Source organism: Piliocolobus tephrosceles, chromosome 10 (genome assembly GCF_002776525.5).
Source record: "Piliocolobus tephrosceles isolate RC106 chromosome 10, ASM277652v3, whole genome shotgun sequence".
NCBI lineage: Eukaryota > Metazoa > Chordata > Mammalia > Primates > Cercopithecidae > Piliocolobus > Piliocolobus tephrosceles.
Genome location: NC_045443.1, coordinates 37,274,807 through 37,301,937, shown reverse-complemented (window position 1 = coordinate 37,301,937; position 27,131 = coordinate 37,274,807). Strand labels below are relative to the sequence as shown.

The window sequence follows — 27,131 nt, the reverse complement described above, 5'->3', positions numbered from 1 at the left end:
CTTCCCTGTTGCTGCAGTGATGCCTGCTGTGAGATAGAAAGAGGAGGGAAGAAAGGTTTAAATGTGTTGAAACTTTAGATATAGGAGAAAATGTTGGACAAGCCAATTGTTAGCTACACCATTATGGATGCATGCTCCCTGTTTCCATGAGGCTCTTTTCTACTTCACGCACATTCGCACAGAAAACTTTCTGGTTTCAAGCTCAAATGCTGGTGAGAGTTGTAACTCAATGGAAAAATCCCATCTCGTCATCCAACTTGATGAAGGGAGGCTCAATTCTAGGACTGGCAGTTTTTCCAAATAAATTAACAAATAAATAACAGCAATCCTATTTTGAATTACTTGCAATGTCTCTAAATGAAACACAAACTCTCTCAAGGAAAGCTTGAGAGTACTAATCCTTATGAGGCCAAAGTATGGGCTGTTTATTGTCACCAGTTTTGAGTTCAGTTCCACTAGTGCCACCCCCTACAATGGAAGTTGTGGCTTCTGAGGGAAAAAGTAGAATAGTGAAGTCTGGGAATTTGGAATACTAGAGGGGATTTGGGGCTGTTATTTTATCATAGCCATCCTAAAAGAGATATTGTGACATGTGACATTAAATAAGAGGCATTTCCTTCTTGTTAAACTACCTGTGGTGGAACTTTCAGACATAATGGTTGTTCCAGATAATTCTCCAGTGGTACATAAAATGCAAAAAAGGAAAATGGAACTATAGAGTATTACCTCCCCAACTAAGCTTGGAAGCATCAATGTGGCCCTAAAGCACTGGAAGCCCATTCCTGAGTACACTGTTTCTATAGAATAAAAATGAACAGCTGCTTAGTTCATTTTTTCCAGGCCAACATGGGATAGATGTGTGGCTACTGGCTTTCCCTTTTACTACAAGGCAAGGGGAGAATAGTCCTTTAAATTTGTTTGCCTTCCAGAGACATAGCCCCCTGATGTGACAGAAGTGCCCACAAGAGAAACAAAGCATGGTTTTATCTTTATAAGTAGAACTCTTTCAAACAACTTGAGGGCATTTTAATAATCACTTGACTTCATGAAGCTTTCTAGTGAGGGGATACAGAAAATAAGCATCATGTATAATTAAAGTAGAAAAATGATAGAAAATGTCAAGCTGAATAAAAAGGAATGAGATCATGTCCTTTGCAGGGACATGGATGGAGTGGGAGGCCATCATCCTCAGCAAACTATCACAGGAACGGAAAACCAAACACCGCTTGTTTTCACTCTTAAGTGAAGGGGTTGAGCAATGAGATCGCATGGACACAGGGAGGGGAACATCACACACCAAGGCAAATTAAAGGATGGGTCAATAGGTGCAGCAAACCACCATGGCACATGTATCCCTATGTAACAACCCTGCACATATCCCGGAACTTAAAGTAAAAGAAAAAGAAAAAGAAAAGAAAATGTCAATCTGTGGGTGGAAAGGTAAACTGGCTAAGGAAGACTGGAAGTCCTGGAGGGTTGGAATGCATGTAATATACTCTCAATCCTCATATCAGACAAAATTGTCTCCATAGGCCAGGATACTGGAGACAGCCTGGCTGAGACATCTGAGGTCATGGAATTTATAAGCAGAATAACTTTTCAGACTGTTATGACATAATATGGCCTCAGAGAATGCCGACTTCTCCTCAAATGTTTTCATATTATTTGTTACTGCAGCCACCAAAATTGAGAGATGATGAGAGCCCCAGGCCACTGCCTGAAAAGCTCACCTCCAGGTGGTCCTACTTGGGTGGTCCCACTGCCTCCTGGGAAAGTTGTGGCCTCTGAGAGAGAAAGAAACAGAAGGTAAGAATGAACAGCATTTGCAGTGACCTGGATGAGACTGGAGACTATTATTCTAAGTGAAGTAACTCAGGAATGGAAAACCAAACATCGTATGTCCTAAGCTATGAGGACGCAAAGGCATAAGAATGATACAATGGACTTTGGGGACTTTGTAGGGGGAAGAGTGGGAGGGGGCAAGGGATAAAAGACTACAAATAGGGTGCAGTGTATACTGCTCAGGTGATGGGTGCACCAAAATCTCACAGATCCCCATTAAAGAACTTATGTAACCAAATACCACCTGTACCCCAATAACTTATGGAAAAATAAAATAAAAAATAATTTTTTTAAAAAAAGACTGCACAGGACATTCTGAGTCTCCCATAAGCTGTATTGCCCAAGAGGCCACATTCAGAATTCCTGACCTGTGTGGGCACTTCCAGCTTCCACAGATTTCCCAGAGATGCCCTCAGTAGTACCTGAAATTAGAAAGGATTGTATTGGTTAATTTGTGGTCCTTAATTTAATGGGCATGGGTTCTTAATAATAAAACAAATTAAATGTTTGTTTCTTTAATATACCAGGAAATTAATTTTTCTGGACTTTAGTTTTGAGAGTGAATCCACACTTTGCCCATGAAACATATCATTCCCTGAGCAAGTTTACTGTGATTTGTTCTGAGAGAAAGTCTTCCACCACTAGTCCCTTTCTTAGGGTTTAATGATAGCAATGTACACTTGGGCCCAAATCATCTATGTAACTGTCAGGGAATGGGTCTCATGATGCTGTGATGAAGGATCCTTAGACCCACAGTGCAAGACATAAGGAGGAAAATTTGAAAGGTCTGTACTGTATTTATTGATGTCAAATGTTGGACATCTGTTAGATTTTCCTTAATATGCCAGTTCTGGGGAATTCAAAGTGTTTACATATTTCAGGCCAGATTCTTGGGAAGGTTTCGGGAATAGTTAATACCTTAACAGAGCTCACCTGTGATTATTTCAGCTTTTGTTGTTTCTCTTTCTCCTACAGAAGTAGTGGCCTCTGAGAAAGAGGAAAACAGGACAGAAGTGATGAACAATATTTCAACACCATGGAAAACTTATGGTAGTTCTCCTACCCAGGGTAACACTGGAGGAGAATTTGTCATAGATGGATTCGTGGAGGAATCTGCCACCTCAGGGACCCACCTGTGTTGGAACTGCCAGGTGCAACAGTTGTGCCAGGGGCTACCCCAGTGGTGGCTGAAACACAAAGGGTCTGAGATCATCACAGTGACTCGTGTTTGTCTTCTGAAGACCTGCCTCCAGAAGGAATTGGGGTGTATCTTTGTTATATCAAAGAGCCCTTTCACTTCTTCCTGATGAACTGAGAATTGTATGCCTTTGCTGTGACCCATAGCATTAACAAAGCAGTGGAAATAGTAATGTGCCCAAATTGAGGCCCCTCCACTGAATTTCATACATTCACTCCCAGACAAGGAAACGGGGTGGTTTTCTCTCCCCTTCACTGGTCAGGCTCCCAGTTGCTTGGCCTCCTGAGGCTGCCGTGGTGCCTGCCATGGGATGAAAACCAGAACAATGTTTTCATGTGCCAAGAACACTGGAAAATATTTCACATCATTATTGCTTTTTTGAGTGAGAAAACATTTATATGGGGTATACCTGCTTCCAGAACTTACATTGTTTTCTTTCCAGAAATACACTATTTTCCAATTCCCCTACACCATAGTGGTATGTATGACTTTGCAGGAGAAATCTCTTATGCTGATTGCACCACCAGCCCCTCTTTAGAAAGTTACAGCTATGGGGCTAGATGTTGGTTTTAAGAGTTTTCCAGAATATGTTCAGTGTGAGAAAACACTGAAAGTAAATGCAAACCAATACCCAGGAAAACACACTCCCAAAAGACGAGTCTACGGAGGGTCACAATGTATGCTAAACCGTAAGCTGTGCTCTGCTCATTCTCACCTGGGCTGGATCCAGATGGAGGAACGCTGCGGCCTTCTATTAAAGTTGTGGTCTCTGAGGGAGGAAGTGATGAATGGTGAGATCAGAATTTGGGATACTGAGAAAAGAATGAGGTTGGTATTTCATCAAAGCAGCTCTAATAACTATATTATGTGGTTAAACATGGAGATTTCCTGCTTATCAACCTACCAGTGTGGGACATTCTAGATATAGCAATTGTCCCAGAGAATTCTTCTGTAGTAACTGAAAGTGGAAAAAGAAAGGGATCAACATGGCTTTACCTCCTAAATCAGTTGTGGAAGTAGCTATATGGCTTTAATCCACTGGAAGAACGTTCCTGAAAGCCTCTATTTTGTAAGGAAATTAAGTGACTACCACTTCATGTCCTGGCCCACCTATCCATCACTGTTGCTACTGGGGTTCCCTTTCCGTAGAGCACACTGAATGTGGATGGGGAACCCTATCTCCTCCTCACCTGTTTCACTTTCAGATGCTGAGCTCTCTGGTGTGACAGAGGTACCTTCATGAGAAAAAAAAAAAAGCACATGACACATTCATCTTTCTGAATTTTACTCATCAATTACCTCAGGCATTTTGATATTGAGAATTTGAAAATAGAACTTGTTAACTCTAATCCCAGCATATGAGGACTGTATTTCGTCTTTCCTACCTGGTCTGGAGCTCTGTGAACTGCTGCTGACTCGAGGTGAAACCACAGTTGTACCTATTAAAGAAGGTAGAGTGAAAAAATCTTCAAATAAAACATTTCACCTTTCAACTAAGCTTTATTAAATATCTCTTTCATGTGATATTGTTTTAGGCCCTTGGCATGTATCGGTGAGCGAAATGTTCAAAGACCTCTCTCCTAATGCACCTTACATTCTAGTAGCTGGAGGACAACAATGAACAATAAATGTAACAAAGAAGTCAGTGTGAAAGATGTTAGTAAACACTTTAGGAAAAAGGCAAATTGTATAAAAGGGTCAGGGACCCTGATAAGCAGGGGTTATCCAGCAGCTCGCCCTCATCCCTGCTACATAATAACTAGCTCTGCAAAACTGGGCTCCTGGAAATCCAGAGGGATAAGTCAGGTGAGGCCAGGGAATTCCTAGGCACACCCAGGTTTTGACTCTGGCATGTTATATTCCCAGAGGAAATGCAGGCTCCTTTCCTCTCCCCTCTTTCACACCCATGTCTTCACTGCAGAGAACAGGGATTTGATAAAAGCACCAAGGCCTCAGAGCAAAAAGCTCACCTCCTGGACGTTCTGCTTGGCTGGTGTCACCCCCTACTATGGAAGTTGTGGTGCCTGAGAAAGAAAAGAAAGGAAAGGACAAAGATTAAGGTTTGGGAGACCATACAAAGTGCTGCAGGCAGACTATGTCAACCAAGGTGCCCATGTCCAGATTTTGCATGTATTTTCAGACTCGCCTGTCTTGTAACTTCCAGATTTCAGTGTTTTTCCAGAGACTACACTAGTAATACCTACAATAACAAAGAGATGGTGTCACTAGTTCAACAGTTTGTCCACTGATTTGAATAGGAATCTCAAATCCCCACTTGGAAGCAAACTATTACTCTGACACTTGGCAGTGCTAGAAGTAATTCGTATTTGTCCATGCAATATTTCTTTCCACACAGTTCCCAACTATCATGTCCTCCTTTTTGGCGGGGAAATTGGAATTTTCTCCCCATATTACCTATTTATCTGTCATGGTTTTACGTTATGATGCTTTAATGAAAGCCCTTGTAAGCCCAGGAAATAAGGAGGCAATATAATGATTGTGTAGTCTTTTTCTCTGAATTTTCACAATATAGCATAGACAAATTTTGTAGATATTTTCAGAAGACTATTGAAGGTGTCATTAGGAATTACAGGTCTTAGTCTAATAGCACTCACCTGTGGCTCTTCCAATGCTGCTTGTTCCACTTACTCTTAGGAAAGTGGTGGCCTCTAAGGGAGACAAAGGGATAAGAGTTACCTGAAGTATATTTAAGGATTGTGGAGAAGATATGGTGCTACTCCTGCAAAAAATAATACAAAGGAGATATCTAATTATGTGAGGGCACGTGGAAGATTCCATGTCAACCTGTTGACTTACCTGTCTTGGAACGGCCAGGGGCAACAGTTGTGGCAGGAACTACCCCAGTGGTGGCTGAAACACAATGGGAACTGACATCACCACAGTGACTCCTGTTTGTCTCCTGAAGACCTGCCTCTAGAAGGAATCTGTTTACATCTTTAAGATGTCAAAGGTCACTTTCTCTGGCTGCCACTCTGATGTGTTTTCCCATTCATTAATAAACTACCAAGTTGGGGCATTATAGCTGACATTGCATGACAGCGAGACAGACAGTTTTCTCCCATATTTACCTATTTCACTGCCAGGAATAGAAGACAAAAAATATTTGCTCTATAATAATTGTATCTATTTCTAATTACATTTTTAATTGACATATAATTTTACATATTTCCAGTGTGAGGTTTTGATATAGATATACATACATTGTATAATAGTCAAGTCATGGTCTTTAGCATAACCATAATCTCTGACATTTATCATAGCTTTGTGGTAAGAAAATTTAGAATCCTCTTGATCTGCTTTGGCTGTATCTGCACCCAAATTTCATCTCGAAATGTAGCTCCCACAATTCACATGTGTCATGGGAGGACCCGGTGGGAGATAGTCGAATCATGGGGGTGGGTCTTTCTCCTGCTGTTTTTGTGATAGTGAACAAGTCTCACAAGATCTGATGGTTTTATAAAGGGGAGGTCCCCTGCACAAGCTCTCTCTTGTGTGTTGCCATGTAAGTCATGCCTTTTGCCTTCCACCATGATTGTGAGGCCTCTATAGTTACGTGGAACTGTGAGTCCATTAAACCACTTTTTCTTTATAAACTATGCAGTCTTAGGTATGTCTTTATCAGCAGCATGAAAATGGACTGATACATCTCTCTTCAAGGTATTTTCAAATATATACTATAATACTGCTTACTACAAGCACTCCACTACACTATAGACCACCAGAACTAATGCCTGCTATCTAATTGTGATTTTGTCACCATTGACTTATTACTAATTATTTCTATCATTTTAGGGCAAAAAAATCTATGTAGGCATGATTCCAAGATTCATATACCTCTACTTCCCAGGGTTAAAACTGCTTTTAGTTCCTACTACCATATTGAAAATATTTCAAAGTAATGTTATAGGGAAATTTCTCAAAACAATTACATTTTATTTATACCCCAACTAGAAGAGTCAACCCATTTGAAAAGTGTACATTAAAAGGTTAAGGAAAATATTAGATTAAAAAATATATTTGTCCTTAGACAGATTGTCCCTAAATAAATTACTTCATATTCTGTAGGAAAGCCTATTTCCAAACAAGTCATCCTGAAAATCATGATTCTTGGTAACTCCCAAATCTTGAGCTGCCATCCTCACCTGTTTTGGATTCACTTCTGGTACCGTTCCTGTCTTCTGTGAGAGTTGTGGCCTCTGAGGAAAGAAAGAGAAGAATCAAGAGGTCTAGGAAATTTGAGATGCTGGTAAAAAGTACTGAGCTGCTATTTTATTACTGAATTTCTACAAAGTTATCACCCATGCAAGATGATGATGTCTTTCTTATTGAACTACCTGTGTTGGAACCTCCTGATGAAATGGTTGTCCCAGAGAATTTGCCAGACGTCCCTAAAATGAGAAAGTAAAGGAGCTAATAGAGCAAGCAGTACTGGAATCAGCAATGTGGTCCTGAAACACTGAAAGACCTTTCTTGAAAACTTGTTTCAGAAAATATGAACCATGAATAATTTTTTTGCCAACTTACTAACGTTTTTATACTGACTATCCCTTCCCCTGTACTCTACTGAAAAAGGAAGTTTAACTTCACTTTCCTGATTTTACTTCAAATGTTGTGCTTTCCTTGTGCTCCCAGGAAAGAGAAAAAGACTTGAACATTCTAAATGTTCTCATATCGGTAACTGGCGATATTGTGCTTATCAGATGCTGAGCAATGCCCTACTATGAGATATTTATACCTTCCCCTGCTGATTTTAAGTAGTTCATCCTACCTTGCTTTGGACCCTGTGAACTGCTGCTGACACCAAATGAAACTGTGGTGGTAGCTGCTAAATTAAACATAGTGACACTCTGCATAAGAATATACCAGTCACCCGTCTCACATTACGGAAGCATTTCCTCTGTGCCTGACATCCTCTTCTCAGAGAAAAGAATAGACAAAAGTCTCTGCCTCATGTGATTTACGTTTATGGGAGAGGGAAAACATGAAATAAACAAGAAGTGTAATAAATGTTTGAGAGATGGCAGCAGGTGATAGTGCTATGCAGAATGGTGATGAGCAGAGCAGGGAGAATCAGGGTTCTGGGGAGGCTGCTGCAGGTCAGTGGGCCTCAGACAGGTGTCCAGAGAACTAACACTGTCACACAGGCCATGGGACAATGCCTGACTTAGATAACCCAGTGTCTGAAACTCCTTAGCAGAACTACTCAGGTTGGCCAGAATACATGTTGACCTTCCAGACAAGAATTAAGCCCCTTCCTTGGCCCCGTTTCTCATTTATGTGTTATCCTGAGCACAAAACGGCAATGATGAGAACTCTGAGGCCTGGGACTGATGAAGCTTACTTCCTGGAACTTCTGATCTGGTGGTCCTGACCCCTCCTGTGGAACTTGTGGCCTCTGACAGAAAAGAAAGCAAGGATGACATCTACAATATGGGAAGTACAGGGTTATGTAACCCTAGGAGCCTGTCACCCGAGCAGGCATGGTGTAGCATTCCCTGTGTGCTTTTTGACTTGCCTGTGTTGTCGTTCCCAGGTTCCAGAGTCTTTCCAGAGAATGCCCCAGTGGTAGCTATTAAGAAAGAGATGGGTAGTCATGGGTCAGTACCTTGTCATCATCAAATGGGCAAAGAATAACAACCTCAAAGTGGATAAATCTGTATGCCTGATCAATATTTCAGGAAACTGGGCTTTAAATCCCAAAAGGTCATCCATATGCTCCTCATTTAATATCCTTCCCATGTTATATTACCAAAGGAACTTTTACTTATTGGGTCTCCATTTCTCCAGGTTTCAGGAACAGGGTCCTAGCAGCTATCACCCTAGATTCTTTATATAACTATCAAATGGCTGCATGATTATCTTGGGAACTAGTGGGAGGGTTGTTTAAAGTATAGAAAGAAATTAAATTTTGAGTTTCTGATTTGCTATTACTGATTTGCTAATTTTGAGTTTCTGATGTGCTCTTACTTTCAATAGCAAAACCACAGTTACTTTTGCACCAACCTAATATAATTAATGAATGAAGGTAAGATTTTACCTAACAATTCTCAATGTTGCAGAAATGGGTAGCGTGCATACATTTCAAGCAATAATCTTTAATGAATATTATTAAAAAGTAAGTCCAATGACCCAGCAATGCTCACCAGTGGTTATTCCACCTCTTGTTTTTGCACTTCCACCTAGGAAAGCTGTGGCCCCTGAGAGACAGAAAAATGGAAAGGCATATTAAGAAATATTCAAGAAAAATTGAAAGAACATGATAACTTCTTGAAAGAACAGCTCCAGAGGAGATATCGAATATCGAAATACGGGCAGAGCTCTGAAGGTTCCCTGGCAACATGCAGACTCACCCGTGTTGGAACTGCCAGGGGCAAGAGTTGTGGCAGAAACTGCCGTAGTGGTGGCTGAAACAAGGAAAAGTGGGATCACCATGGTGATCAACTTTTCCCTTTCCTGTAGGCCTGCCTCTAAAACTACCCAGATCTAGCTTAATTATTTATAAATGGTGCTTTCCATGATCCTCCCTGATGTCATGTCCTGTATATTTTCTCCATATCCATTTTACTAGCAAAACAATGAGAAGGTCCAGTTCCTCAACCTAAGGCAATATTTCTGGTCTTCCATCGGGAGACAGGTGGTGGTCCCCATGTTTACCACTTTACTCCCCAGAATGTGGAAGACAAAAACAATTTTCCTGGGACTCTTACACATCAAGGATATATTTTACATTTCTGTTGCTTCTGAGGTTTGAAAACCACTATTTCAGTATGTTTCTAAGGCTCATTTAAGTTAATTCTTCTGCCCTAGATAAAAACTGTTTATAGTTCCTAGTAATACCCTTGCAACATTTCCAAGTATCCTCACAGGAGAAACATCTCAGAACAAATGCAACAGAAATCTCACTTTAAAAGAGGCTATTGGTAAAGTTTTATAAACAGTAGAATCTAAAGAAAATTCTGTGGGATCTAAGATCCATTATACTTAAATAAATGCATAATATTCTGCAGAAAAGTCCATGCCCAAACAAGACATTCTAATGAGAGTCAATATTCATGGTAATATGTGAATTATGGGCTGCTCATCCTCCCCTGCTCTGGATTCAGTTCCTGTACTGCCCCTGCCTCCTATGAAAGTTGTGACCTCTGAGAAAAGGAAGAATAGGATCAAGGGGTCTGGGAGACACTGGTAAAAAGCATGAGTTGCTATTTTATGATTGCAGCTCTACAAAGTCATCATGCATTCAAGATGAGGATTTCCTTCCCATTCAACTACCTGTGTGGGAACCTCCAGATGTAATTGTTGTCCCAGGGAATTCACCAGGAGTACCTAAAATGAGAAGGTAAAGGAGCTAATAGGACAAACAACACTAGAAACAGCAATTCTGCCTTGATCCACTGGAAAACCTTTCCTCAGAATCTCTCTTTCTGAAGGAAATGAACCATGAATGGGTTTCCCTGCAATGTATGCACTACTGTTTTGTTTTGTTTTTTTTTTTTTTTTTTTTTTCTTTTTTCTTTTTGGTACTATTTCTTCCATCACAGCCTATTCAAAAAGAAGGAAGTTTAAATTCACTTTACAGATTTCATGTCCAGTGACTTGGCTCCCTGGTGTTCCAGGAGCAAGAGAAAGTCTTGAATATTCTAAGTGTTCTCCTTTGTGGAACAGGTAATCCTGTGATTACCATGTTTTTAAGAATAAACACATAGGAGACATTTATAGCTTCCTTTAGTGTTTTTCTGTAGCCTATGCCAACTGGCATGGGATCCTGTGAACTGCTGCTGACAAGAAGGGAAACTGTGGTGGTAGCCACTGAAGTGAACAGACTGACATTCTACATAAGAATATGCCTGTCACGACTGGATTAAGAAAATGTGGCACATATACACCATGGAATACTATGCAGCCATAAAAAGGATGAGTTCGTGTCCTTTGTAGGGACATGGATGCAGCTGGAAACCATCATTCTCAGCAAACTATCGCAAGAACAGAAAACCAAATACCGCATGTTCTCAATCCTAGGTGGGAATTGAACAATGAGATCACTTGGACACAGGAAGGGGATCATCACACACCAGGTCCTATTGTGAGGGCAGGGGGGAGGGATAGCATTAGGAGATATACCTAATGTAAATGACGAATTAATGGGTGCAGCACACCAACATGGCACAGGTATACCTATGTAACAAACCTGCACGTTGTGCACATGCACCCTAGAACTTAAAGTGTAACAAAAAAAAGAAAAAAGAAAATTCCTGTCATTTCTCTCATATTCTAGATGCATGTCTACTGTGCCTGATAGTCCTGTCAGTGAGAAGAAAGGTCTCTGCCTCATGTGATTTACATTTGTGGGAGAGGGAACAGATGAAATAAACAAGAAGTGTAAAAAACATGTTACTAAGATAGTAGCAGGTGATTGTACTTTGCAGAATCATGATGAGCAGAGTGGGGAGAATCAGTGTTCCAGGAAGGCTGCTGCAGGTCAGTGGGCCTCAGACAGGTGTCCAGAGAACTAACACTGTCATACAGGCCATGGGACAATGCCTTACTTAGATGGCTCAGTTTCTGAAACTCCTTAACAGAACTACTCAGGATGGTCAGAATACATATTGTGCTTTCAGACAAGAAGTAACCGCCTTTCCTTGGCTGCCATTCTCATTTATGTGTTCACCTCAGCACAACAGGGCAGTGAGAAGAACCCCAAAGTCTGAAAATGATGAAGCTTACCTCCTGGAGCTTCTGACCCAGTGACCCTGACCCCTCCTGTGGAACTTGTGGCCTCTGAGAGAAAAGAAAGCAAGAGTGAAGTCTGCAGTATGGGGAGTGCAGGGTTATGTAACCCTAGGAGCCTGTCACCCGAGCAGCCACGGTGTAGCATTCCCTGTGTGGCTTTGAACTTACCTGTGTTGTCATTCCCAGGTTCCAGAGTCTTTCCAGAGAATGCCCCAGTGGTAGCTATTAAGAAAGAGATGGGTAGTCTTGGGTCAGTACCTTGTCATCATCAAGTGGGCAGAGAATAACAACCTCACAAATGGGTAAATCTGTATGCTTATTCAGTATTTCAGGAAACTGGGCTTTAAATCCCAAAAGGTCATCCATATACTCCTCATATAACATCCTTCCCACGGTATAGTACCAAAGGAATTTAACTTATTGGGTCTCCATTTATCTAGATTTCAGGAAGAGGCTCCTAGAAGCTATCACTCTAGATTCTCTACATAACTGTCCAATGGCTGCATGATTACCCTGGGAACGAGCGGGATGGTCTGCTTAAAGTGTATAAATAAATTAAATTTTGAGTTTCTGATTTGCTATCACTGAGTTGCTATTTTTGAGTGTCTGATTTGCTGTTAATTTCAACAGCAAACCTGCAGTTACTTTTGCACCAACCTGATATACTTATTAAGGTAAGATTTTACCTAACAATGTTCTATGTGGAAAAATATGTGACATGTATATATTTCAAGCAATAATCTCTAATGGATATTTTTAAAAAGTGAGTGCAACGACCCAGCAATGCTCACCAGTGGTTATTCTACCTCTTGTCGTTGTACTTCCACCTAGGGAAGCTGTGGCCTCTGAGAGACAGAAAAACAGGGAAGTCATATTAGGAAATATTCAAGGACCATGAAAAGAACATGATGCAACTTCTTGAAAGAACAGCAGCAGAGGGGACATCGAACATCGAAATATGGGAGGAGCTCTGAAGGTTCCCTGGCAACCTGCAGACTCACCTGTGTTGGAACTGCCAGGGGCAAGAGTTGTGCCAGGAGCTGCCCTGGTGGTGGCTGAAACACAAGGAAGAATGTGATCACCATGATGATCAACTTTTCCCTTTCCTGTAGGCCTGCCTCTAAAAACTATCTAGGCTTATCTGAATTATTTATAAATGGTACTTTCACCGATTCTTCCTGAGGTGGTACCCTGTATAATTCTCGTTATCCATTTTACTAGCAAAACAATCAGAAGGTCAGGTTCCTCAACCTAAGGCAATATTTCTGGTCTTCCATCAGGAGACAGGTGGTGGTCCCCATGTTTACTATTTTACTTCCCAGAATACGGAAGACAAAAACAATTTTCCTGGGGCTCTTACACATCAAGAATATGCTAAACATTTATCTTGCTTCTAAGTCATCAAAACCACTCTTTAGGAACGTTTCTAAGGTTCACTTAAGTTTTCTCTTCTTCCCTACAACAAAACTATTCATGGTTCCTAGTAATACCCTGGCAACGTTTCTATGTAACCTCACAGGAGGAAGTTCTCAGAACAAATGCAATAGATATCTCAGTATAAAAGAGGCTATTGACAAAGTTTTAGAAACTATAAAATCTAAAGGAAGTTCTACTGGGCCTAAGATTCATTATCCCTAAATAAATGCATAACATTCTGCAGAAAAGTCACTCCCAAACAAGTCATCCTAATGATTCAAGATTCACAGTAACATGAGAATTATGGCTGCTCGTCCTCATCTGCTCTGGATTCAGTTCCTTTACTGCCCCTGCCTCCTGTGAAAGTTGTGGCCTCTGAGAAAAGAAAGAATAGGATCAAAGGGTCTGGGAGACACTGGTAAAAAGCATTGAGTCACTCTTTCACGACTGCAGCTCTACAAAGTCATCATGCATTCAAGATGCAGATTTCCTTCCCATTCAACTACCTGTGTGGGAACCTCCAGATGTAAATGTTGTCCCTGGGAATTCACCAGAGGTACCTAAAATGAGAAGGTAAAGGAGCTAATAGGACAAATAACTCTGGAAACAGCAATGCTGCCTTGATCCACTGGAAGACCTTTCCTCAGATTCTCTGTTTCAGAGGGAAATGAACCATGATGGTTTTCCCTCCAATGCATTGACTATTGTTTTGCTACTGACTACTTCTTCCATCACAGCCTATTTAGAAAGAAGAAAGTTTAATCGCACTTTACAGATTTCATATCCAGTGACTTGGCTCTCTGGTGATCCAGGAGCAAGGAAAAGTCTTGAACATTCTAAGTGTTCTCCTTTATGGAACAGGTAATCCTGTGATTATCATGTTTTTAAGAATAAACACATAGATGTTTATAGCTTCCTTTAGTGTCTTTATGTAGCCTATGCCAACTGGCATGCGATCCTGTGAGCTGCTGCTGACACCAAGGGCAACTGTGTTGGTACCAATTGAAGTAACCAGAGTGACATTCTACATAAGAATATGCCTGTCACTCACCTCATATTCCAGAAGAATTTTCACTGTGTCTAACAGTGAGAAGAAGAAAGTCTCTGCCTCATGTGATTTACATTTGTGGGAGAGAGAACACAGGAAATAAACAAGAAGTGTAACAAATATGTTTGACAGATGGCAGCAGGTGATAGTACTTTGTGGAATCATGATGAGCAGAGCAGGGACAATCAGGGTTCCAAGAAGACTGCTGCAGGTCAGTGGGCCTCAGCTAGGTGTCCAGAGAACTAACACTGTTACACAGGTCATGGAGCAATGCCTGACATACATAAGCCAGTGAATCAAATTCTTTAGCAGGACTACTCAGGATGGTCAGAATACATGTTGTGCTTCCAGGCAAGAAGTAACCCCCTTTCCTTGGCCCCCATTCTCATTCATGTGTTCACCTTAGCACAACAGGGAAATGAGGAGAACTCTGAGGTCTGGGACTGATGAAGCTTACCTCCTGGAGCTTCTGATCTGGTGGCCCTGACCCCTCCTGTGGAACTTGTGGCCTCTGAGAGAAAAGAAAGCAAGCATGAAGTCTGCAGTATGGGGAGTACAGAGTTATGTAACCCTAGGAGCCTGTCACCCAAGCAGCCATGGTGTATCATTCCCTGTGTGCTTTTGTACTTGCCTGTGTTGTCATTCCCAGGTTCCAGAGTCTTTCCAGAGAATGCCCCAGTGGTAGCTACTAAGAAAGAGATGAGTAGTCACGGGTCAGTACCTCATTACCATGAAGTTGGCAAACAGTATCAGCAAATAAAGAGACACGGTTTGCATACTTATTTATTATTTCAGTAAACTTGGATTTTTTTTTTTTTTTTTTGAGACAGAGTCTCACTCTTACCCAGACTGGAGCATAATGGCACAATCTCAGCTCACTGCAACCTCCACCTCCTGGGCTCAAGCCATCCTCCAGCCTTAGCCTCCCAAGTAGCTGGGACTACAAGCACATGCCACCACGCCCAGCTAATTTTTGTATTATTATTATTTGTAAAGACAGGGTTTCACCATATCACCCAGGCTGGTCTCAATCTCCTTGGCTTAAGTGATCCTCCCACCTCGGTCTCTCAAAGTTCTGGGATCACATGCATGAGTCACCATGCCCGGCTGTAAACTGGGCTTTTTATGCTTAATAGTAATCTGCATATTCTTCATAAAATATACATGTGACAAAATATTTACCAAGTAATTTTTTACTTGTTGGGCTTTCTTTCTTCTAGAGTTCAGGACTAGAGAGATAGAAGCTAACTCTATCTCACAGCTTCTGTTCAAAGCTGTTCAAAGCAGAGGAAATAAGAACAAAATCTGAGAATCTGAAACCTCAGTCAATGAATAATGGTAAGATTATCTTTAATAATCCTCAGTATTGGAGAAATGATTAGCATGGATACATTTCAGTCTGTAATCCTTTGGGGGTATTAATGGCAGGTGAATGCAATGCTCACCTGTGGCTAATCCACTTCTTGTGGTCCCACTTCCTCTAATGTATGTTGTGGTCTCTGAGAGAGAGAAAAACAGAGAGGACATATTTGGAAAATATTGAAAGGCCATGAAACAGATATATTATTCATGGATAGAACTGCACCAAATGAGGCATCTATGTAAAGATCCTTGAAGAGTTGCCTGACAACCTGTAGACTCACTTGTATTGGAACTGCCAGGGGCAAGAATTGTGCCAGGAGTTATCCCAGTGGTGGATGAAACATCAAGAGGACTGTGGTCATTATGGTGCTTATGTTTTTTTCCCCCCAAGGATCTGGCTCTAGAAAGAATCTAAGCATATCATCACTATATCCAAAAAACTCTTTTTCTGGTTCTTCCCTGATGATAGGCCAGGTGTATTTTCTCATTAACAAATTTATTATCAAACTAGGAAGAGTGATCAATTTCTCAACATGTGGCAATAGTCTTGGAATTCCATGAGAGGAAGACAGCTGGTTTCCTCCCATATTCATTGGTTTTACTTTAAAAAAATTAAGCTTAATGAGAATTGTAGACATTCATAAAATAATTATTATTTGTATTGCTTTGGGTCATAGAAACCTTTACCAGGCATGATTTCAAGGTTCGTTTACCTTGTCTTTACTTCCCAAGAACAAAACAACTGTTTTAAGCTCATACTAAAACCCTGGAAGTGTTTATAACCTTATAGGAGAAATTTCTCAAACCAGATTCAGGAGGCATCACATTCAAAAGACACTATTGGTAATTTGTGTGTATTTAAAAACAAAAAAAAAACAAAAAACATTAAATGTAAAAAAACGTTCTTCGGGCTTAGATTCATTTTCCCAAAAAAAGAAATGCACAATGTTCTGCAGGGAAGTTCACTTCTAAACAAGTCCTAATAATAAAAGTCATAATTCAAATAACTCCCAAATCATGGCCTGCTCCTCACCTGCTATGGATTCAGTTCCAATACTGCCCCTGCTTCCTGTCACAGCTGTGGTCCCTGCGGGAAAAAGAGAATCAAGAGGTGTAAGGAATTGAAGATACAAGGAAAAAGTTATTTTATGATTGCAGCTCTAAAAAGTTATCATACATTCAACATGAGGATTTCCTTCTTGTTGAACTACCTGTGTGGAAATCTCCAGATGTAATGGTTGTTCCTGGGAATTCACCGGAAGTACATAAAATGAGAAGAGTAAAAGTGCTAATAGAGCAAAGAATAGTAAAAGAAGTTATATGGTCCTGAACCACTAGAGGCCTTTCCTAAGAACATGTGTTTTGGAAGGAAATGAACTGTGAATGACTACCCCTTTATTTCTTTGCCCCTCAACTGAACATTGTTGCTTCTGGGGTTCCCTTTCCATAGATCCCAGAGAATGTGAAAGGAGACTTTATCTCCCCCTCACCTGTTGAACTTCCAGAAGCTGGGCTTCCTGATGTGACAATGATGTGTTAAGAAGAAAAAAGCAGACTACCTTCTATCTTTATAAATATTTCTCATCAATTACTTCAGGTATTTTGATATTCACATGTTTAAAAAAGAACTCTCTAACTCTAATATTGCCATGTGATGACTTTATTCAATCTATTCTACCTGGCTTGGAATTCTGACTTCAGGTGAAACGATAGTTGTACCGATTAAATAGAATGAACTACTTCAAAATAATTTATTTCATCATTCCACTAATATTTATTAAGCATCTCTTCTGTGTAATATTGTTTAGGACCTTGGGATGTATCAGTCAGCAAAATGTTCAAAGATCTTTCTCCTAATGCACCTTACATTCTAGCAGCTGGAGGCCAGCAATGAACAAGAAATATAATAAATAAGTCAGTGTGAAAGATGTTAGTAAACACTTTGGGAAAAAGGCAAATTGTATAAAAGGCAAATTGTATGCCCTGATTGGTGGGGGGTATCCAGCAGTCTGCCCTTATGCCTGCTACATAATAACTAGCTCTGCAAGCCTGGGCTGCTAGAAATCCAGAGGGATAAGCCAGATGAGTCCAGGGAATTCCTAGGCACAACCAGCTTTGTTAGTCTGGCATGCTGTGTTCCCAGAGGAAATGTGGGCCCCTTTCCTCAGCCCACCTTCACATCAATGTCTTCACTGCAGAGAACAGGGATTTGATAAAAGCACCAAGGCCTCAGAGTAAAAAACTCACCTCCTGGACGTTTTGCTTGGCTGGTGTCACCCCCTACCATGGAAGCTGTGGCCCCTGAGAGAGAGAGAAAAGAAAGGAAAGAGTGAAGACCAGTTTTTGAGAGAGTACACACGGCGCTATGGGCAGAGTATGTCAATAAAGGTGCCCATGTCCAGATTTTGCATGTATTTTCAGACTTGCCTGTCTTGTAACTTCCAGGTTTCAGTGTTTTTCCAGAGACTACACTAGTAATACCTACAACAAGAAAGAGATGGTGTCACTAGCTGAACTCTATTTCTACTTGGTTTCTATAGGAATCTCAAATCCCCACTTAGAAGCAAACTATTACTCTGAGACTCACAGTGCTAGAAGAAATTCATATTTGTCCCACGCAACATTTCTTTCCACAGCAATTTTACTGAGACAGTTATCAACTATCATGTCCTTCTCGTTGGGGGGAAGATAAGAATTTTCTCCCCATATTACTTATTTATCTGTCATTGGTTTGACATTATGATGGTTTAGTGAGGGACTTTGTAAGCTCAGGAAATAAGGAGACTGTCTAGTCTTTTTAATGAATTTTCTCAATATAGCATATACAAATCAAGTAGATATTTTCAGAAGACTATTGAAGGTGTCATTAGGAATTATGGGTCTTAGCCTAGCAGCACTCACCCGTGGCTCTTCCAACACTTGTTGTTCCACTTACTCTTAGGAAAGTGGTGGCCTCTAAGGGAGACAAAGGGATAAGAGTTACCTGGAGTATATTTAAGGAGTGTGGAGAAGATATGGTGCTACTCCTGCAAAAAATAATACAAAGGAGATATCTAATTATGCGAGGGCACGTGGAAGATTCCATGTCAACCTGTTGACTTACCTGTCTTGGAACGGCCAGGGGCAACAGTTGTGGCAGGAACTACCCCAGTGGTGGCTGAAACACAATGGGAACTGGCATCACCACACTGACTCCTGTTTGTCTCCTGAAGACCTGCCTCTAGAAGGAATCTGTTTACATCTTTAAGATGTCAAAGGTCACTTTCTCTGGCTGCCACTCTGATGTGTTTTCCCACTCATTAATAAACTACCAATGCAGTCAAAGGGGCAAAATTTGGGGATTACACCTGACATTCCATGACAGCAAAACAGGTGGTTTTCTCCCATACTTACCCATTACACTGCCAGAGGTAGAAGTCAAAAAATTCTTTATTTCATGATAATTTAATCTATTTTTACTTTTCTTTCTAATTTTTATGTAAGTATACATATTTCTGGGGGTTGTATGGGAGGTTTTGATATATGTATATATTATGTAATAATCAAGTCATGATATTTAGCTTATCCATCATCTCACTTATCATTGCTTTGTGGGCAGAACATTCAGAACCTTCTTGTCAAGGATATTTGAATGTACACCATAATATTGTTGACCATAGGCACCTCACTGCTACAAAACACCAGAACTAATTACTCCTAATTGCTCCCCATTGACCTAATACTATAATTATTTCTCTTGCTTTGGAGGCAAGGAAACATCTATGCAGGCATGTTTTTAAAGTTCATTTGTGTTATATCTACTTCCTGGAATCAAAACTGTTTTCTAACCTCTACTATTACACTGGAAATATTTATACATTATATTATGTGGAAATTTCTCAAAACAATTAGATCCCATTTACACCTCATCTAGAAGAGTCGACCCATTTGAAAAGAGAATTTTAGGATATTTATAGGGAAATATTAAATTAAAAATATATTTGGCCTCGGTTACATTGTCTGTAAATCCATATTTCATATTCTGTAGGAAAGCCTACTTCTATGCAAGTCATCCTCATGAGAGTTATGATTCATAGTAACTCCCAAATTGTGGGCTGCTCTTCCTCACCTGTTCTGAATTCACTTTCAGTGTTGCCTCTGCCACCTGCGAGAGTTGTGGCCTCTGAGGAAAGAAAGAGGAAAATCATGAGGTCTGGGGAATTTGAGATATGAGTAAAAAACATTGAGGCGCTATTTTATGACTGCAGCTCTACAAAGTTATCATGCACGCAAAATGGAGATTTCCTTCTCATTGAACTACCTGTGTGGGAACCTCCAGATGAAATGGTTGTCCCAGAGAATTTACCAGAGGTACCTAAAACGAGAATATAAAGAGCTAACAGAGCAAGCAGTACTGGAATCAGTGATGTGGTCTTGAACTATTGGAAAATTTTCTTGACGACATCTATTTTAGAAAAAATATACACTATAATTTTTTGTGAACTTATTGTTTAATGTTCTCGCACTGACTATTCCTTCCACTGTACCCTAGCAAAAAAAAAAAAAAAAAAAAAAAAAAAAAAGAAGGAAGCTAATTTCACTTTACTGATTTCACTTCCAGTGATGTGGCTCCCTGTCATTCCAGCGGGAAAAAGAAGGAAACATTTTGATATTTCTAATGTTCTTATTTGGATAACTGGTGATAGTGTGATAATCAGGTATTTAAGAATACACTTATGTCGATATTTTTACATTTCCATGGTGTTTAAAGTAGCCTCCTTGACTTCGTTCAGACCCAATAAACTGCTGCTGACACCAAGTGAAACTGTGAAGTAAACAGTGACTCTCTACATGAGAATATGCCTGTCACTCATCTCATATTTTGTAAGCATTTCCTCTGTGCCTGACATCATCCTCTCAGTGAAGAGAACAGACAAAGTATCTGCCTTGTAAGATTTGTGTTTGTGAGAGAGGAAATAGAAAATATGCAAAAGTGTAATCAACATGTTAGTGAGATTGCAACAGGTGATAGTGCTTTGTGGAATCATGATGGCCTGAGTGGGGAGAATCAGAGTTCTGTGGAGGCTGCTGCAGGTCAGTGGGTCTCAGCTACGTGTCCAGAGAACTAACACTATCACACAGGCCATGGAGCAATGCCTAACTTAGATGACCAAGTGGCAGGAATTCCTTAGCAGGACTACTCAGGATAGTCAGAATACATGTTGTTCTTCTAGACAAGAAGCAACCCCCTTTCCTTAGCCCCCATTCTCATTTATGTGTTCACCTCAGCACAACAGGGCAATGAGGAGAACTTTGAGGTTTGGGACTGGCGAACCTTACCTCCTGGAGCTTCTGTTCCAGTGGCTCTGACCCCTCCTGTGGAACTTGCGGCCTCTGAGAGAAAAGAAAGCAAGCATGAAGTCTGCAGTATGGGGAATGCAGGGTTACATTACCCTAGTACCCTAGGAGGTTACGTTACACCTGTGCAGCCATGGTGTAGCATTCCCTGTGTGCTTTTTGACTTGCCTGTGTTATCATTCCTAGGTTCGAGTCTTTCCAGAGAATGCCCCATTGGTAGCTATTAATAAAGGGATGGGGCAATGGGGGGTCATTACCTCATTACCATGATGTGGGAAAAGAGTATTAAGCAAATAAATGGACACAGGCTGTATACTTATTCATTATTTCAATAAACTGGCCTTTAAATGCCAGAAACTAATCTCTACACTTCTCAGATAATATTCTTTCCATGGTCTATTTACCCAAATATTTTTTAACTTATTAGGCTTCCTTTTCTCAAGATTTCATGAATAGGGAGATAGAAGCTAACTCTAGATTTTCTATGTAACTGTCAGTCAAATGGCTGCATGTTTACCTTGGGGGGCAATAGAAGAGTCTGTTCAAGCACAAGAAATAAGAATGAAATTTGAGATTCTGTATTTAGTCAGTGAAAAATGGCAGGAACTTTCCTAATAATGTTAATATGGGAGAAATGAGAGTACAGATACTTTTCAAGCCACGGGTTTTATTGGATCTTATTAGCAAGTGAGTACAATGAACCAGTAATGCTCACCTGTCGCTATTCCACCTCTTGTCTTTGCACTTTCTTGTAGGGAAGTTGTGGACTCTGAGAGACAGGAAAACAGAAAAGACATATTTGGAAAATATTCAAAGGCCATGAAACAGATAGGGAATTACTCTCATAAACAATAACACCAGAAGAGATATCTAATTATGAGAGGAGCTCTGAAGAGTTCCCTGTCAACCTGCAGAACCATTTAATTCTCAATGCAATCAGAGGGGCCAGTTCTTCAGCTTGAAGCAATATACATTCCATGAGAGGGAGAGACACAATTTTCCATGCTCACCAATTTACTGCCAGGAATGAAACACAAAAAATTAAGTTTGCTGGCAATTTGAGATGTCAAGAAAGTACTAATAATTATATTGTTTTAGGGCAAGGAAACCTCTATGTACATGTATTTCTAGGATTCATTTACATTATCTCTCCTTCCCTGGATCACAAATGTTTTTTGCTCCTACTAATATCCTGGCCATACTTACATATAACATTACAGGAGAAATTTCTCAGAACAATTACAAGAGCCATTTCACTTCTAATAGGATATTGGTAAATTTTGGGGAAAATATTTAATTTAAAGGCAGAACTATTTGTGCTAAGATGCATTGTCCAGAAATAAATGCAAAATATTCTGTAGGAAAGTCCACTTCCAAACAAGTCATGCTTATGAGAGTCATGATTCACGGTAAATCCCAAATCATGAGCTGCTCCGCCTCACCTGCTCTGGATTCAGTTCCAGTACTGCCCCTACCTCCTGTGAGAGTTGTGGCTTCCAAGAAAAGAAGAAAACAAAGAGGTCTGGGGAATCTGAGATACTGTGGAAAACTATCACAGTGCTAGTTTTTTATTGCAGCTCTGCAAAGTTATCAGGCATTCCAGATGAGGAACTCATTCCCATTCAACTACCTGTGTGGAAGCCTCCAGATGAAATGGTTGTCCCAGATAATTCTCCAGAAGTACCTAAAAAGAGAAAAATAAAGGAGCTAACAGGACAAATAATACTGGAATCATCAGTGTGTTCCTGAACCACTAGAAGACCTTTCCTAAGAGCTCTGGTTTCCGAAGGAAATTAACGATGAATAATTTTTCCCCAACTATTGACAGATGATTTGCTATGGATTATCCTTTCCCCTGCAGCCTATTCAAAAACAGTAATAGCTTAAATTCAATTTAAAAAGGAAGGATACTTAAATTCACTTTACTAACTTCACTTTCAGTGATGTAGTTTCCTGGTGTTCCTGGAGGAGGAAAAATGTCTTGAACATTCTAAATGTTCCTGTTTGTGTAATTGATAATATTGTGATAATCAGATGTATAATAATATACTTCTATGAGATATTTATACCTCCCGCTGGTGATTTTAAGTAGTTCATCCTACCTGGCTTGGGACCCTGTGAACTGCTGCTGGCAACAGGTGAAACCGTGGTCGTAGCTGTTGAAGTAAACAGAGTGATACTCAAAATAAGCATATACTTGTCACTCATCTTATATGCTGTAAGCAATCCTTTGTACCTGACATTCTCAGTGAAAAGAACAGACAACGGTCTCTGTGAAAAGAGAGTGAAAAGAACAGACAACGGTCTCTGCCTTGTGAGAATTCCATTTGTGGGAGAGGGAACACAGAAAATAAACAAGTATAATAAATATGTTCAATAGATGTCAGCAGGTAATAGTACTTTGTGGAATCATGAGGGGCAGAATGGAAGAATTGGGGGTTCTGAGGAGGCTGCTGCAGGTCAGTGGGCCTCAGCCAGGTGTCCAGAGTACTAAAATTGTCACACAGGAAATGGAGCAATGCCTGACTTAGATAACTCAGTGATAACGTTTGACTCTCAGTCCCCACTCAAATCTCAGGTTGAATTATAATCCCCAGTGTTGGGGGAAGGAACTTGGTTGGAGCTGATTGGATCACAGAGGCTGGACTTCCCCCTTGCTGTTCTTGTGATACTGAGTTCTCATGAGAACTGCTTCTTTAAAAGTGTGTAGCACTCTCTCTTTCACTCTCTGTCTCTCTCCTGTCACCAAGTGAAGATGTACTTGCTTCCTCTTTGCCTCCCACCATGATTGTAAGTTTCCTGATGCCTCCCCAGCCATGCCTCCATACAGCCTGCAGAACTGTCCATCATTAAACCTGTTTTCTTTATAAACTACCTAGTCTCAGGTAGTTCCTTAAAGTAGTGTGAGAATAAACTAATATAACCAGTTTCTGAAATTCTTTAGCAGAACAACTCAGATCAGAATACATGTTGTGCTTCCAGTTAAGAAGTAATTGTCTTTCCTTGGCCCTCATTCTCATTTATGTGTTCACCTCAGCACCCCACAACAGGGCAAGGATGAGAACTCTGAAGCCTGGGACTGATGAAGCTTACCTCCTGGAGCTTCTGATCCAGTGGTCCTGACCCCTCTTGAGGAACCTGTGGCTTCTAACAGAAAATAAAGCAAGAATAAAGACTGCAGTATGAAGACATACAGGGTTATGTAGCCCTAGGAGCCTGTCATCTGAGCAGCCAAGATGTAGCAGCCCAGTATGCTTTTGGATTATCCTGTGTTGTCATTCCCAAGTTCCAGAGTCTTTCTAGAGAAGCCACCATGGTATTAAGAAAGTGGGTAATGGGCAACAAGCAAATAGATTGATAAAATATATATATGCTTATTCAATATGTCAGTAAACTGGGTTTTGAATGCTAAAAGGACATCTGTGTATTTCTCATATAGTATCCTTCCCACAGTATATCGACCAAAGACATTTTTACTTATCGAGTCTCTTTTTTTTCTAGAGTTTTGGAACAGGGAGATGGGGGCTATCTCTAGATCATCTATGTAACTGTCAATCAAATAACTGATGACTGCCTTGGGTGTGGAAAGAGAATCTGCTTACAGCCCAGGAAGTAAGAATGAAATTTGAGTTTCTGATCTTTCATCAATGAATGAAGGTAATTTCTTGATCAGTACTCAATATGGGAGAATCCAGTCACATGGATTCATTTCGCACCATAGTCTTTATTGAATATTATTGGCAAATGAGTGCAATGACCCAGCAATGCTCACCTGTGGCTATTCCACCTCTTGTTGATGTACTTCCTCCTAAGGAAGTTGTGGCTTCTGAGAGACAGAAAAACAGAAAAGACATATTTGAAAAATATTCAATCACTATGAAATGAATAAGATATTACTCTTAAAAAGACAAGCACCAGAGAATACATCAAATTATGGGAGGAGCTCTGAAGAGTTCCCTGCCAACCTGCAGACTCACCTGTCCTGGAACTGCCAGGGGCAAGGGTTGGGCCAGGAGCCACCCCAGTCGTAGATGAAACACCAAGGGGACTGGGATCACCATGGTGATTAATCTTTCTTTCCTACAGACCTGCCTCTAGAAAGAATCTAAACCTAACTTATATCTAACTAGCACTTTCCCTAGCTCTTCCCTGGTGATGAGCCCTGTGTCTTTTCTTACTAACCATTTTATTACCAAAGCAACCAAAGTGACAATGTTCTTAACCTGTGATAATCTTCCTAGTATTCTCGGTCAGGAGGACAATGTGGGTTTCTCCCATGCTCCCCTGTTCTCCTCCCTGTGTCTTGGCTGTCAGATGCAAGAGTGGTGCCTACTGTGGGGTGGTTTGCTGAGAATGCCATGAGTGTGCTGAGAACTCCAGACATTGTGAAAATATTTAGCTCTTCATTTGTGAAAAGGAAGCACTAACACAGTGCAGGTGTGTTTCCTGGGTTCTTGTAGCTCCTCTGTTTCTCAGCAAGTTTTATCACCCCCTCCTCTTCTAAAAGCTTCTAATGTTTGTAATTTCACAGCAGAAGTTACTCAGAACAATCAGTATAATTGTCCTATCTTCCAGGATTAGAAGTATGATTCTGCACTCTGTAATTAGTAGCTTTTCTGGAAAAATGTCTAAACTTATAAAGAATTTGTTGGCCAAAAATGTAGTATATTAGTAAAGTAAATACAAACTGCTTTCCAGAATCCTCCTCTCTCTAGTCTCACTATGAGTGTCAAAATCAGTGATAACAAGAAAGACATGAGTTGCTCCTTCTCACCTATTGTGAATGAAGCTTCAGTGGTGCCAACGTGTTCTGCGGAAATTGTGGCCTCTGAGACATGATTTGGAATTGTAAATTTTGGGGAGTTGCAATAGTGGGAAGAGAGATTTTGTGTTATTCATCAGAACAACCTACAGAAAACATCATTTCATCTGCGCATCCATAGAGATGGTTTTCTTTCAACTTTACCTGTGTTGGAAATTCCTGTTTCAACAGATGTCTCAGAGCCTACACTAGTGATATCTAAAACAACAAAAGCAAATTTAGCGAATTCATCATGGAAGCAACTAAAAGGGCATTTCTCAGGACTTAATGTTATAAATGGTGCAAATGCTAAATTAAGAGTGTCCTTCTCTCATTTCATCTCCTTGGCCCATTTATTCGCAGGCGACTTGCCAGTGAACACCCCTACATTCTAGTCTGCTGACAGAGGAATGGGGGCTCATTTCATGCCTGCCTGTTTCACTTCCTGTTATGTCTTCCTGGTGTACCAGGGATGACTACAGAGGGAGGAAAATGAAAGATAAAGTTCTTTATAAATATCTCTGTGATACTTCTGTGGTTGATTTCATGTCATCCCTAAAGCATACCCATGCATATACATACACATGCACAAAACTCATAAAGGAGTAAGAGCCAGCCTACATTTTCTTTATGGAATTTTACCTGTGTTGGAAACTTCTGAACTGGTACTAACTTCAGAAGAAATGATAGTGGTGCCTGTGGGCGGGGGGGGAAATGTATGAACTTTAAAGCAATGATGGTCTCATTCCTGACTTCAGAGAAATAGTTCTGAAAGCCAGGACTCAAGCACACTTGTCGGAGGGTCATGAAAATGGTAGTTCCAGAGGGATTCACAATTTGACTTAGCCTTGTGTAAAATGTGTCCTCAACCTTCGTATTCTTCTGTTTTAAGATGCAATCCCAAACAATGAATCAACAGAACCCAAAGTCTTGGAATGAGAACACTCACCTCCTGACAGTCCTGTTCCAGGAGTCCCTGTAGCAGTTGTAGCCTCTGAGAAAGAAAAGAAAGGAATGAAGTAAGAACATGCTGGAAAGTCGGGTCTCGTGAATCACATCTATAATTCCACACTTTGGGAGGCCGAGGCGGGCAGATCACTTGAGTCCAGGAGTTCGAGACCAGACTGGGCAACATAGTGAAACCCTGTCTCTACAAAAAAGAGCCTGTAGTCCCAGCTACCTGGGAGGCTGAGGTGGCAGGATCACCAGAGCCTAAGAGGTCAAGGCTGAAGTGAGCCAAGATCATTCTCCTGGACTCCAGCCTGGGGAGCAGAGTGAGACCCGAAAGAAAGAAAGAAAGAAAGAAAGAAAGAAAGAAAGAAAGAAAGAAAGAAAGAAAGAAAGAAAGAAAGAAAGAAAGAAAGAAAGAAAGAAAG

The 27,131-nt window shown here is 40.6% G+C and overlaps 1 protein-coding gene across 1 annotated transcript in view; it reads right to left on the bottom strand.

Annotated features, from left to right (window-relative positions):
* Window positions 1-27,131, bottom strand: part of MUC19 (mucin 19, oligomeric) — a 182,039-nt gene that overhangs the window by 44,709 nt on the left and 110,199 nt on the right. Inside the window, 43 exon segments of the mRNA XM_026454629.1 lie at window positions 1,731-1,784; window positions 2,211-2,264; window positions 2,776-2,829; window positions 2,976-3,029; window positions 3,296-3,340; window positions 3,945-3,998; window positions 4,231-4,275; window positions 4,426-4,479; window positions 5,011-5,064; window positions 5,656-5,709; window positions 5,858-5,911; window positions 7,204-7,257; window positions 8,403-8,456; window positions 8,577-8,630; window positions 9,205-9,258; window positions 9,412-9,465; window positions 10,334-10,387; window positions 11,786-11,839; window positions 11,960-12,013; window positions 12,583-12,636; window positions 12,793-12,849; window positions 13,532-13,582; window positions 13,714-13,767; window positions 14,713-14,766; window positions 14,887-14,940; window positions 15,701-15,754; window positions 16,651-16,704; window positions 16,829-16,905; window positions 17,861-17,918; window positions 18,519-18,572; window positions 18,721-18,774; window positions 19,726-19,779; window positions 19,918-19,971; window positions 20,937-20,990; window positions 21,670-21,723; window positions 22,397-22,447; window positions 22,582-22,638; window positions 24,048-24,101; window positions 24,727-24,780; window positions 24,932-24,985; window positions 25,921-25,974; window positions 26,398-26,451; window positions 26,705-26,749. Coding sequence (XP_026310414.1) covers window positions 1,731-1,784; window positions 2,211-2,264; window positions 2,776-2,829; window positions 2,976-3,029; window positions 3,296-3,340; window positions 3,945-3,998; window positions 4,231-4,275; window positions 4,426-4,479; window positions 5,011-5,064; window positions 5,656-5,709; window positions 5,858-5,911; window positions 7,204-7,257; window positions 8,403-8,456; window positions 8,577-8,630; window positions 9,205-9,258; window positions 9,412-9,465; window positions 10,334-10,387; window positions 11,786-11,839; window positions 11,960-12,013; window positions 12,583-12,636; window positions 12,793-12,849; window positions 13,532-13,582; window positions 13,714-13,767; window positions 14,713-14,766; window positions 14,887-14,940; window positions 15,701-15,754; window positions 16,651-16,704; window positions 16,829-16,905; window positions 17,861-17,918; window positions 18,519-18,572; window positions 18,721-18,774; window positions 19,726-19,779; window positions 19,918-19,971; window positions 20,937-20,990; window positions 21,670-21,723; window positions 22,397-22,447; window positions 22,582-22,638; window positions 24,048-24,101; window positions 24,727-24,780; window positions 24,932-24,985; window positions 25,921-25,974; window positions 26,398-26,451; window positions 26,705-26,749 — 2,322 coding nt within the window.